The 13,346-nt window shown below is 35.8% G+C and overlaps 1 protein-coding gene across 1 annotated transcript; it reads left to right on the top strand.

Annotated features, from left to right (window-relative positions):
• Positions 1-1,091: 1,091 nt before the first annotated feature.
• Positions 1,092-3,034, top strand: LOC132187874 (conserved oligomeric Golgi complex subunit 3-like). The gene is made up of 4 exons (XM_059602306.2): positions 1,092-1,177; positions 2,069-2,194; positions 2,510-2,610; positions 2,902-3,034. The coding sequence occupies exons 1-4, from the start codon at positions 1,157-1,159 to the stop codon at positions 3,032-3,034; spliced, it is 381 nt and encodes a 126-aa protein (XP_059458289.1). The 5' UTR covers positions 1,092-1,156.
• Positions 3,035-13,346: the final 10,312 nt, after the last annotated feature.

The following is a 13,346-nucleotide window of genomic DNA, read 5'->3' as shown; positions in this document are numbered from 1 at the left end:
ATTCAAATGAATAGCACTTCCTTTCCCATTAAGAATAGGATACAAAGTGAGATCATGATACCGAAATTCCACATTAATATTGCTTCATTTGAGGGACTAGTTGTTTTTTGCTTTATTATTTTTGTGATAAATTCGTCAACAATGATAAATAATACTGGAGGACCTATTAGGCATATTTCAGGCTTTCATTTTTCTCAGGGTTTGTGTGTTACATGGAATTTGCATAATGTGGCAAGAAAGTCAAATGCTGCAAATTTCACTTCAAATTTCATGTTAGTGGTGTTACATTTCCATAGCCTCGGAATTATTATTTTTTGTAAAGTGTTAAGGTAAAAATTTCCTAGTGATTATAATTGAATTTTGTGGCAAGGAACTGACATGTGATTCTTAGTTAAATGTTTAGCAACACTAAATCCTATAGTAATATTTTCTTTCTGTCATGTAGTAAGCCATCTTAGTAAGACTCAAATTACAATTAGTAATGGCTACTTCTCTGTTTTCTTGTTGTATTTGTGTAAGTATTATGCTAAGGCATTTCTTAATCGTGGCCATGCTCTTTTGTAAGATTGGAATTGACCCCATTCAAATATTTGGTCATTCATGTAATTTTGCTTAATGAGTTGATGAAACCTTAGTTTTTGAGGCCTTATAGCTTAGGGACAAAGTATAGATGAACATAAACTTTGCTAAAATTATTCTTCTACTTCAAGGTTTAGTTATTTTTTTCGCATATTTCCTTTTTTCTGTCTTTCTTTCTTTCTTTTTCTCTATTTTTTTTTTTTAAATCAAGCACAACTAGAAAGAGAAAATTTAGTTTCTAACATAAAAGCGTGATCATAAAAGGTTGATCATAATGTGTCACTATGAACAAATCGAGAAAAGATCCTAGTTTCTCTTCCAATTATGATACCAACTGCTCCAATTAATGATTTTAGAGAATAACTGAATTCTGTGGATGGCTGATTGTCTTTTTTATTTCGTGTTTGGTCGATACTGTTATAATTGATGAAACTATTCTTTGTATTGCTATTTTCCTTACTTCCAGGTAACTCTAATATGTGGCGGGTACTCCTTTATTTGCAGGAATTTGAGAAAAGCCTAAAAGCAACTTGTGAGGAGTTCATTATGTCAGTCACTAAGCTAGTTTGTGGATCCTATGCTTTCATTTGTTACCAAGGTTTGTCTATTTCCTCATTAGGTATGTTAGGCTGACTTCAGAATATAATGCTGACTTCACTAGTTAGCAAATTGAGAGATCAGACCCTGGACATTTTGGCTGGTAATTTTTGACACGACACGCGAACCCAATACAAAATTGGTAGGTTAAGGTTAAAGAGTCTGACCCGCTTAATTAAATGGATCTATCTTATACTTATACTTCAACACAACTCAATCTTAACACACGATACTTAGGGCAAACAATTTTTGACATGACTTGCGAACTCGACATGCACCCAATACGAAATTCGCAGGATTGAGTTCAAAGATCGGACCTGTTTAATTAAATGGGTTAGGTTAAGGTTGACCTATATAGTCTTATACCTATGCTTTAACACAACTTGAAGCGAATACGAATGGCACCCCTACTGAATATTAAGCATGAAGGCAGTTAAAAATCTAAGTGTCTTGTGATATAGGGGAAGGTGTGCGTGTATCCAAAGAAGTCGAAGTGAGAAAATTTACATCAAAAGAGAAAAAAAAAAAAAAAAAAAAAAAAAAAAAAAAACTGATGTGACTTTGCTTATTCCCGGGGACGTGAGAAAATTTACGTTGTTATGGAATAGAACACTTCGCCCCTCTTCGATTCCTTTTTTTCTTTTTGGGTACTTCTAAGATGACTTCATAGAAGTCTACAAACTATGCACAAAAGTATCATAAAAACCTGTTCCTCTACATGATTTCTAATATTAAGGTACAAGTTTACTGTCTAACCATTATAATTAGTAGTAAGTCGAACATCAGACATTTAAATTCTCTCATATATTACTTATAACCTGTTTTCCATGTATTGCTTATGAAAAATAATATCTCTCATATAGAATGTAAATGCTACCAATTTTTTTAGTAGGTGACAGCTGTGAAATTTGCACTATCCTCGGGCATTCAGAATCAAAAGCTAGAGTCGGTTATGGCCAAACCACTTAAGGATCAAGCTTTTGCTTCTCCAGATAAGGTGGCTGAACTTGTTCAGAAGGTATGTCATGAAGTTCTATTGATTTATGACGTCTCAATAAAAAAAGCTATTTGTTGATTTTAGGTAAGCGAGGAACATTCTCTAAATTGTTTTCCCATTTTCTCTTCGCCAATGCAAACTATATTAAACGTGAGGGTGTTGCATGATAAGTTCTTTTCAACCATGTACATGCGCGTGATAGATCTCGTATGAAAGGATTTGGCATAACATGTTTGATTTCCAGGGTCATTTTGTTTGGTATCCAAATGGACATTGTCTAAGTCGTGTTTAAGATGTTTGAGGCTCACTTGTGTTGATTCTGTATTATTGGAACAGGTAAGCGCTGCTATACAGCAAGAGTTGCCGCCAGTTATGGCAAAGATGAAGCTTTATCTGCAGAACCCATCAACCCGAACAATACTTTTCAAACCAATAAAGTAAGTTTATTGATTCATGTTTTGTCTTTCTTTCCTGGGTTATTTTAAGATTATCCTGAAGGCTATCTGGGAAGATACCCACATGTGATTAAATTCTATAGTCATTGTAATTGCATTCTTTTTATACATATCCTTGGGTGAATAAAATATGTACCATAAGCATCATTTGACTATTTATTAATCCATGTTGATTCTGTTCATTGTGACTTATGTCAAATTTTCTTCTTGCTCAGTTGAATGAATTTATCATAATCTAGCGCTTTTCCCCCCTTTTAATTTGAGTAAATACAGGACAAACATCGTGGAAGCCCATGTACAGGTACAATCCATGTTAAAAGCAGAATACTCCCCTGAGGAGATACAAAACATCATCAATATGGTGTCTATACAGGATCTGCAAGCACAACTTTGTAATCTCCTGTAAGGTAAACTTGCCATGTCCGTTGAATTACTTAATGCCAAATCTTCCATCAATCAGATGATCTTGACATACAGCTGCCGGGGCATTAGGTTTGCCACTATGGATCCTTGACGCAGTGACGTTGCTGATAGGTTTATAGTAAATTAAAATATTCATATTCTCCATCAATAGTTACTCTTTCTTATAGCCATGTTGCTTTCGATAATATGACAATCATAAGTCGGCAAGGAGATGGAATCTGATTAATTTGATTGCTTTAAGGCTATTCACTTTTTTTTTTTGGCATCATTAACTGTATGTACAGGCATCACACTTTATAGAGATTCAATTTTATGTCAAGGCCTTCCAAATAGTAATATAATTTTAATAGAAAAGGAAAAACTAATTTTTTTGTTTAAAAGGCATAAAGTTATGTTGACATACCAATCCAATATGAAAGTCAATAAGATAAGCATCTGCTTTTTGGAACAAGAACTGGACAGGATCATAATTTCTGCTTTTTAGTCTGTTTAGAACGACTTGTTGTCAAAATAGCTACTGAGGGACATGCACTTAAATGTATCTGCCTCTTGCATTCCTACAATTAGGCATTGTCTATGCATTTCTTTTTATGGTTAAGAGTATGTTTGGTACACGAAATGGCTATTCCATTAGGAAAGAGAAAGGGAAAAATTTACTTTACCCCACTGAAGTTTCAGGAGTTTTTCAATTCGAACCTCAATGTTTAATAATTGACAATGTATCCCCTAATGTTTCAAAAATTTTCAATTCAGACCATTCGTTACTAATTTCCGTCTAATTGGATGGAAATCATCCTACGTGCGTCTCAAGTGGGATTTTGATGCCTTCTATTCCAATTTTGCCCTCATTAAAACTTATGAAATTACGTAATTACCCTCGTTAAAACTTATGAAATTGAGGGTAATTATGTAATTTCATACGTTTTAATGAGGGCAAAATTGGAATAGAGGGCATCAAAATTCCACGTGGGATGATTTCCGTCCAATTAGACGAAAATTAGTAACGAAGAGCCTGAATTAAAAAATTTTTAAACAGTAGGGGGCACATTGCCAATTTTTAAACATTGAGGTTTGAATTGAAAAACTCCTGAAACTTTAGGGGTAAAGTGAATTCAACCCAAAGAGAAATAAACCTTTATTAAAAATGGAAGAGGGTTGAATAAAGTTGCCTTGGTGTTAAATTATGTATATACCCTTAACACTTGGAATAGTCATTCCCATGACCATAAGTGAATAACTATTTCTTAAATTGATGAATAGTTATTCCTCTAAATTATCCCCCCATGGGCCATAGGAGTGGCTATTTTTAGGCTATTCTATTTCACATTTCATTTTCAATACAAGCTATTCTTTTTTTCTAGTGGAATGGCTATTTTTAGGCTATTCTATTTCACATTTCATTTTCAATACAAGCTATTCTTTTTTTTTTTTAGTGGAATAATCATTTTGCATACCAAACGTACGTAGCCTAAATGTTTTTTACCTTTGCAAAATGGTCTTCTTGTTGTTTGAAAAACCAATGGAATTTTTTTCATATGTACAAAAAGTTGCATAAAATCTGTAAAATGTTGTCACGTGTACATTCGTGTCATATCGACATCTCTTAAAACAAATAAAAATAAATAAAAACTGCAAAAAAGGGGAAAGAAGAAAAGAAACATAGAAAAAAAAAAAAAAAAGAAAAAAAAAAAAAAAGGGAAAGGGGTGATGGTGAGGAAAATCTCTTTTGAGCGTGGAGGTAGGAATTCCCTAGTGACTCCCCCCACCTTTGCAAAGGTGGTTTGCGAAGAACTCTCTTATCCTTGCGCCTACCTGTTCCCACACCGTGGAGGTAGTTGTAAGGATGGAAAAATCCTCTATAGCCCACCCTGTCTTGCCTCGCCCACCCTATCTTGCCTCTTGAACAATGTGGGATATGGAGGACTCCGATCTCATAGGTAGGTCAGGGGAGTTGAAAGGTCTGCCTTACTTTTGTAGAGGTTGTTTGTGGGGGAATCTTCCTCCGTTTTTGTATAACTGAGGTATTAAATTTTGATTTTAAGCTGGCTTTTGTTTTACCGAGATTTAAAAGATTTTATAAACTATTGAATTTAAAATGAAAGGCCATGATTTTATAATATGAAAATCTCCAATTTTAAGTAATTAGAGAGAATCTCAATCCCTCCTTAAAAAGGTGGTAGGACCCCTTGAACCTCCCAAGATGGTGGGTTGTGGGGAACTCCACTACCCCTACAAAGTGGCTCCTTGTGACCTACCCCCTTTCCCACCTAACATGGGAGAGGCAGGTGGAAGGTTCTTGTGAACCATCTCTGTAAGAAGTGCGAGTGAGTTGCCAGAGGAATTCTCAATACCACCTATGGAGATGATTTTTTCTCACCTCCCCTGCCATCACTTTCTTTCTTTTTATTTTATTTTTAATTTTATTTTTAATTTTTTTTTGGGGGGGGGGGGGGGGGGACAATGGGTTAACAACTTTGTGTATACGTGGTAGAAATTTTGTTAGTTTTTTGGATGGTAAATGAACAAAATGACCATTTTAAGGTGAAAAGCTCGTGGACCAAATTTGTGTCTTAGGAGGTTTTTTAATAGGTAAATTATAGGGACCAAATTTGTATTTAACCATTTTTTTTTTTAAAAAAAAAAAACTGACATTTTGGTTTTTCTACCGGATGTGAGCTGCTCCCATTTTGTTCCCTCATAAATTATGTTATAATATCCTATTACAACTATGCCATCATTTTCTTATGTATTAACTATGTCATTGTTATCGGGTAATCATCAAAAAATACCTATGCACTTCTCCAAGTTCCAACCAGAGTTCAAGAGAGACGAAAGCAAGAAAATTATTATTATTATTATTATTATTATTTTGGGCTAGTTGATCAGGCTGTGAATAAGTAAAATTGTAAGAAGGAAGAAGTATCAAGCAGAGTGTTAGGACATTTTTTCGGTCTAATAGTTTTTAATTGATGTGATCTGCAAGTTCTTTGCATTCTTCAAGGTGTCCTTAATCTTTAATCTTCGCGCTCCTACAAGACAATAACCAATTAAGAGAACTAGCTGGCGGGGTACCGGCAAATCTCACTCCGATGCCTAAGTCAATTACTGAGAGAAGAGTATGCCCAATACAAGATAATTGAGTCTAAGGTTTATACTTGGTATAGGGGCCTACTTCAACTTGCCCTATAAGTTCTGAAAGTTGTGGCTCATTATTCTTCTAGTGGGCTAGTTTTGGTCTTGAGGCCATGATATATTTGGTAGGCCAATAGAGTGAAATTATTCCCAACAGTTACCCCTCAATTGCCTTATTCAAAGAACTTGCATAAGGGGAATTTAGTCTGTCTCGAGGATTCCACAGCCTATTCTACCCGAGGCTCAAATTGCTCTTGTAGTTGGATGACGTTTGATTGCCTCGTCATTATCGCCATTAAGAGACGCTTCGGTTTCTACCAACTGTGTTGCTTCATCATTGTCATTATTCAATGTGCCGGTTTGATTCCCGAGGGGTATTTCTAAAATACCCCTTATAACCGGGGCTAGAACTTTATTTGTTACGGTTATCTTCTTTGACCAAGAGATAAATTTGACCCTCCCTTCAAGACTTGGTTGAGAAACCAAGTATTCATCTTCTCACCTTGACCCAAGGGCTCAATCTGACCCTCCCTTCAAGACTTGAGGGTTAAATCCGATGCTTCCTTCAAAACAGGAGGATTAAATTCAACCCCATCTTCAAGACTTGGTTGAAAAACCAAGTAATAACCTTCAAATCAAAACTGAGGGTTAAATCTAACCCTTCCTTCAAGACCTGAGGGTTAAATCTACCCCTCCTTTGAAGATCCGAGGGTTAAATCTGACCCTCCTTTGAAAACCCAATGGTTAAATCCGACCCTCTCTTCAAGACTTGGTTGAAAAATCAAGTAATAACCTTCAAATCAAAACTGTTGGTTAAATCTGTCCCTTCCTTCAAGACCCGATGGTTAAATCTGACCCTCCCTTCAAAATTCGAGGGTTAAATCTGACACTCTCTTCGAGACTTTGTTGAAAAACCAAGCAATAGCCTTTTTTGTGAGACTCGATGGTTAAATCCGACCCTTCTTCAAGACTCGAAGGTTAAATCTGGCCCTCCCTTCAAGACCTGAGGATTAAATCCAATTCTCCCTTCAAAAACCAAGGGTTATATCTGACCCTCTCTTCAAGACTTGGTTAAAAAATCAAGTAATAATCTTTGTCTGTATATCTTTCCTTCTCTGGAATGGTTGCCTTTGTATCGTCTCGCTTTGGTTTGGAGCTTTCTCCTTGTGCCCTGGGTTAGTTCTACCATGTTTAAACCAGGGCATTTTCCTATGCCTTATTTTTGTCCAAGGTTGTCTCCCTGCCTTGCTTTTGTCCAAGGTTGTCTTCCTACCTTGTTTTTATCTAAGGTTGTCTCTCTGGCTCGTTTTTGTCTAGGGTTTTCTCTCTACCTTGTTTTTTTGTCTAGGGTTTTCTCTCTGCCTTGTTTTTGTCAATAGTTTTCTCTCTACTTCGTTTTTTGTCTAGGGTTTTCTCCCTGCCTTGTTTTATCTAGGATTTTCTCCCATCCTCGTTTTTTGTTCTCGGTTTTCTCATTGCCTCGTTTTTGTCCATGGTTTTCTCCTTACTTCGTTTTTATCTAGAGTTTTCTCCCTGCCCCGTTTTTATCTATGATTTTCTCCCTTCCTCGTTTTTTTGTCTAGGGTTTTCTTCGTGCCTTTTTTTTGTCCAAGATTTTCTCCCTGCCTTGTTTTTGTCCATGATTTTCTCCCTACCTCGTTTTTGTCCAAAGTTGTCTCCCTCTCTCATTTTTGTCCAGGGTTGTCTCACTACCTTGTTTTTGTCATGGGTCGTCTCCCTACCTTTTTTTTGTCCAAGATTTTCTCCCCGCTTTGTTTTTGTCTAATGTTTCCTCTCCGCCTCATTTTTGTTCATTGTTGTCTCCCTGCCTTGTTGGGGATGATTCCATGCCTTTTCGTTTTTCTTCCCATGGTTGTCTTCGTGCCTTTCTTATAAAAGAATAAACATAAATGGGTCCACCGGCCAATTGACTCGGGACACTCCTATGATTAAGTTAGCTTTATTCTTTTATTAAGAATATCCATATTCTCAAAACTTAAAGAATATTTAGTCTTTGTAATAATAAATCTGCATTACTGAAGAAGAATAACATAATTGATGAAAATATAAATGAAGATGAGAAAATACGTGGAGATACTAACTTAGAGAATATTCAGCCTTTATAAAAATAAATCTGCATTAGTGAAGAAAAATAACATAATTGATGAAAATATAAATAAAGACGAGAAAATACGTGGAGATAATATTGATAGTATTTCTTCATGTACTCTGCATTTCATGACCTCAACAATGGTTTGCCATATGCTATTTGTAGGTGATAAGCATCTTGCTTGTGACGTTTGATAAGCTCGGATGCACTGAATTTCTTTTGGAGTTTCAAAGTTGAACCTTGGAATTTTGATCCTTGAAAATTTGACCTCTGAGTTTCAATCCCGAACTTGCAAATTTGAGCTTCCCAACCCGATTTCTTGACCTTATTTAATAGAATGGGAAAATTACAGTTTACCCCCCCAAAGTTGACAGCGTTTTTTAATTCAAACACCAAAGTTTCAATTTTTGCAATCCACCCCCACAAAGTTTCAATTTTTTTCAATTCGACCAATATTATCCCAAAATTCCCATATCGCCCCTAATTTTTATTTATTTATTTTTTAAAAAAAATTGGGGGTGCAAAAATGGCTAGATGGCCAAAGGGGTGGCTACAGCCACCTCGATTTTTTTTTTTTTTAATTTTACATAAAAAAAAAATAAAAATAAAAAATTAGGGGCAATATGGAAAGTTTTGGATACAATTGGTCAAATTGCAAAAATTTGAAACTTTCAGGGGGTGGATTGCAAAAATTAAAACTTTGGTGTTCAAATTGAAAAACGCTGTCAACTTTGGAGGGATAAACTATAATTTTCCCTAATAGAATTATGGAGTGAAACACAATTTTCCGAGCTAACCAACAGTTCTAAGTCAGCGGACAGAGCCAACAGAAATTCCTTCTCTTTTCTAGAGTCCACATGATATCAAGTTCATGTTAATGCAACTTCTTGAATCACGTTGTGACGCCATGTGAGGGAGAAAACTGTCACCTGTCCTCCTCCTTCACACACACCCCCAACCCCACACCCACCACCCCCCCCCCCCCCCCCCCCCCCCTCCCTTTTTATTTCTTAAAAAATCAAGTGCTAGCCTTTTGCTCTTAAAGGTCAAAAGCAAAGCATGTGCTACCTCACCTCTTCCTGAACATCATAACCATAAGTTTGGCACACACTTATGCAATCCAATCGGACAAAAATGAACCTCACATGGGCTATCTTTTCTTTTTTGATTTGAGTGTATCAATTAATAATCCATGAAAGAAGAAAAGATAAAGCTAGATTACTTATCGTTATTTTGGCGTTCATGGACGGACCACAAGGGGAGTTCAAAGGAACCCAGGAAAATATGGGTTGCTTCTAGTCAAACAGAGTCATCGCCATCCAAATCAAATTCGTTGAATGCCAAGGTTCTCGGGTTCGTATGCTTTGCCACGGCATGTCATTCCCTTAAAGGGGACGCTCCAGATTTTCATAGAAAGCCTACTGTGTTGTTAGCATCCATGAGGCAAACGGAGAACTGGAAATGGCTTTGTTGGATTGACGTTGCTTGCTTGTATATTCGACAATGCCGATTGGTGTGGTTGAAGGCAAGACCCTCGGGAGGAGTCCTTCTAAACATCTATCAGGATGTGCCTCACGAGACTTGTGAGCATGGAAGAGGAGCCTCAGAAAAGTGGAGCTATGTCACAAATTAATGTGCTTTGACTTTTCAACTTTTACCTTTGGTTGTGTTTTATTAAACTCTAGTTTGTTGTAGGTGAAAAAGTGTTTGTGTGTTGTGAAGCCACGTGTGTGGTTCAAGAACTTAGTTTTGTAAAAGCTTCTCTTGTCTTTTGTATTGGAGAGCTGAGGAAAAAATTAGAATGTAAGAAGAGGAAAAAAAAAAAAAAAAAGCCGAGAGCTCATTTTGCTAAAGAAGTCCTAATCTCCCCTGTTTTATTCCTCTATTCTTTTTCCCCTACTTTGTGCACATTTTCTACAGAATTTCTGCAGTACTTCCATTCTTGTTACTTGTGTTTTCCTTGTCTAACCTACTGCCCATTGAGAAGTGCATTGCTAGAACATCCGGCCAACAAAATTTGGTATGTGGAGCTTGGTTCAAAGAAGAGTATTGGGCAGATATTTGAAGAGAAAACAGAGGATAAGTTGAAGAAAAAGTCATGGCCAGCACAAGCAGCAATGTGAATTGGAGCAATGTCCAGGTACCAATTTTTTCTGTTGAAAATTATGACCTAGTTTTTCTCTATAGATTTATGGGACATGGTAGAATCAGGATATGAAATACCTAAATCTACATCAACATTAACTGAAGCTCAAAAGAGGGAATTGAAGGAGAACAAAAGCAAGGATGTTGGAGTTCTTGGGATGATTCAAATGGGAGTTTTAGAAACTATTTTTCCAAGAATTATGGGAGCAACAAGAGTTAAGGAGGCTTGGGATATTCTCCAAGAAGAATTTCAAGGAGATAAAAAGGTAAGAGCCATCAAACTCCAAACTCTTAGAAGATATTTTGACAATATGAGAATGAAAGAAAATGAAAGTGTGAAAGATTATTCCACTAGATTTTTGGAGTTAGTAAATCAAATGAAAGCTTATGGTGAAGATAAGATTGATCGTAGAATTGTTGAAAAAATATTGATAAGCTTGCATGAAAAATTTGATCCTATGGTGGCTATAATTGAAGAAAGAAAAGACCTCTCTAGTTTAAGTGTCCAAGAGTTGTTGGGTTCATTGAAATCTCATGAGCAGAGGTTAGAACGACACTCCGAAAAGTCAATAGAGTGCATTTCAATCTAGGGTCACTGTTAATTCTAAAAATTATGAAAAGAGAACATTAAGTCATGAACAAGGTGAAGGAGGCTCAACTAGAAGAGGTAGAAGTTTTAGAGCAAGAGGAAGAGGAAGAACTTAGTTTAGTGTAATCCATTCCATGAAGTTTCATGAAAGTTGGGGAAGATTCTGTTGGCATAATAAATAGTAATCCATTGCAAGATTACTTCAGTAATTTTTATTGAGGTACATTACAAGTAATGAAGGTTATCATTTTTTGAATTGTCATAGTATTTTAATTACAATATAATTATATTAAGCACGTTTTGATATGTGTACATACTTGTGTCTTATTATGTTTAAGTTTATAACTTTTCTTCTTTTAATGTCCACAGGATTTGCTTGAGGACTAAATGAGAGGATTGATGAAGTTTTAATGTTTTATTTGAACTTCTTTTATATATTGTGTTGAACTTTATATATATATGTTGTGACAGTTGTGTTGAATTATTTATTTATTTATTTATTTTTTATATGTTGTGTTTTGTTTTTTTGCTTTTTTTAAAAAAGTTAACCGGCTATGATTTAATATTTAAGGAATTTTTTTTAAAGTATAAGTAAATGTAAATTTGGTGCAAATATTTTTTATTTTTCAATGTGGGCTCTTTTTATAGAAATTGGGCCCAAGAAGACACTAAAAATACAAAAAACAAATGAAGGTAAAAAAATGTTACAGTAATAAAAAAAAAAAAAAAAAAAGCCAAAAAAGCCCAATTTGAAAAAGCGGTTAGCGGGCGGTTACCTATTTCACTAACCGCTAACCACTAACAGCCTAGGGTTAGTGGAATCTACTAACCGCTAAGGCGGTTACAGTTAGCGGTTATTGCCAATAACCGCTAACCGTAACCGTATTGACACCTCTAGGAAGAAGTCCAAGAGGAAGAGGTAGAGGTAGCTATGAAAGAAAACCAAGTGTTGAAAGCTCTTCACAAAGATGTAATATTTGCAAGAAGAGTAGTCATGTTGAAAAAGATTGTTGGTTCAAAGGAAAGCCTCAATGTTTTAATTATAAGAAGTTTGGCCACTTGCAAAAGGATTGTAGATTATTGAAGAACAATCAACAAGGAGAAAGAAAGTGAAGGAAACTTGTTCTATGCATGTCAACATGTTTCTGAGAAGAAAAATGATACATAGCTCTTAGATAATGGTTTTAGCAATCACATGACACCGGAGAAGGAAATTTTCCTTGACACAGACACTTCATTCCATTCTAAAGTGAAGATGGGAAATGGTGCTGTGGTAGAAGTTAAAGGAAAAGGCAATGTGGGAGTTGAAACCAAGAGAGGGTTGAAGAAAATTTGTGAAGTTTAATTTGTTCAGGAGCTTGATCAAAACTTGCTTAGCATTGGACAACTTATGGAGCATGATTATGTTCTTCATTTTGAAGGCCGTACTTGTACTGTTTATGATGAAGGAAGAGAGAAGTTTGTTGTGGCTGAAGTTAAAATGGCTCCAAATAGAAGCTTTTCACTCACTTTTAAATATGCAAAAAAACATGGCTTTAAAAGTTAGAAAACTTGATGAATCATGGTTGCGGCATAAACGATTTGGTCATCTGAATTTCCAAAGTCTCAAGCTACTACATCAGAAAAATATGGTGCAAGGGCTTCCTATTATTAGTGAAAAGAATGGAGTTTGTGAAGGTTGTGCCATTGGGAAGCATCATCGACAACCATTTTCCAAAGGAGTAGCATGGAGGGCTAAGAAGATGCCGGGGTTGGTACATACTGACGTTTGTGGGCCTATGGAAACTCCTTCTCATTCTCAAAACAGGTATTTCATTCTCTTTATTGATGATTATAGTCACATGACTTAGGTTTATTTCATGAGACAAAAATCTAAAGTGTTAATATCTTTAAAAAGTTTAAATGTCTTGTTGAAAAGCAAAGTGGTTGTTTTACTAAATTCTTGAGAAGTGATAGAGGGAAGGAATATACCTCAAATTAATTCTATAAATTCTGTGAAGGTGAAGGTGTGGAGAGGCAATTGATAGTCTCTTATACTCCACAACAAAATGGTGTATGCGAGAGGAAGAATCAAACTATCATAGAGATGGCCAAGTCTATGTTGCATGAAAAAGGATTACCAAAAGCATTTTGTGCTGAAGCTGTATACACAGCTGTTTATTTGATGAATAGATGTCCAACCAAGGCCATGTGGGATAAAACACCATTTGAAGCTTGGAGTGGAAGAAAGCCATCAATCAATCATCTCAAAGTGTTTGGTTGTATTTGCTATGCTCAAATTCCAAAGGAGAAAAGATACAAGCTAGATGAGACAAGTGA

This window comes from Corylus avellana, chromosome 6 (assembly GCF_965113065.1).
Source record: "Corylus avellana chromosome 6, dhCorAvel1.hap1.2, whole genome shotgun sequence".
Classification (NCBI taxonomy): Eukaryota; Viridiplantae; Streptophyta; class Magnoliopsida; order Fagales; family Betulaceae; genus Corylus; species Corylus avellana.
This window is presented reverse-complemented; position numbering and strand designations above follow the sequence as displayed.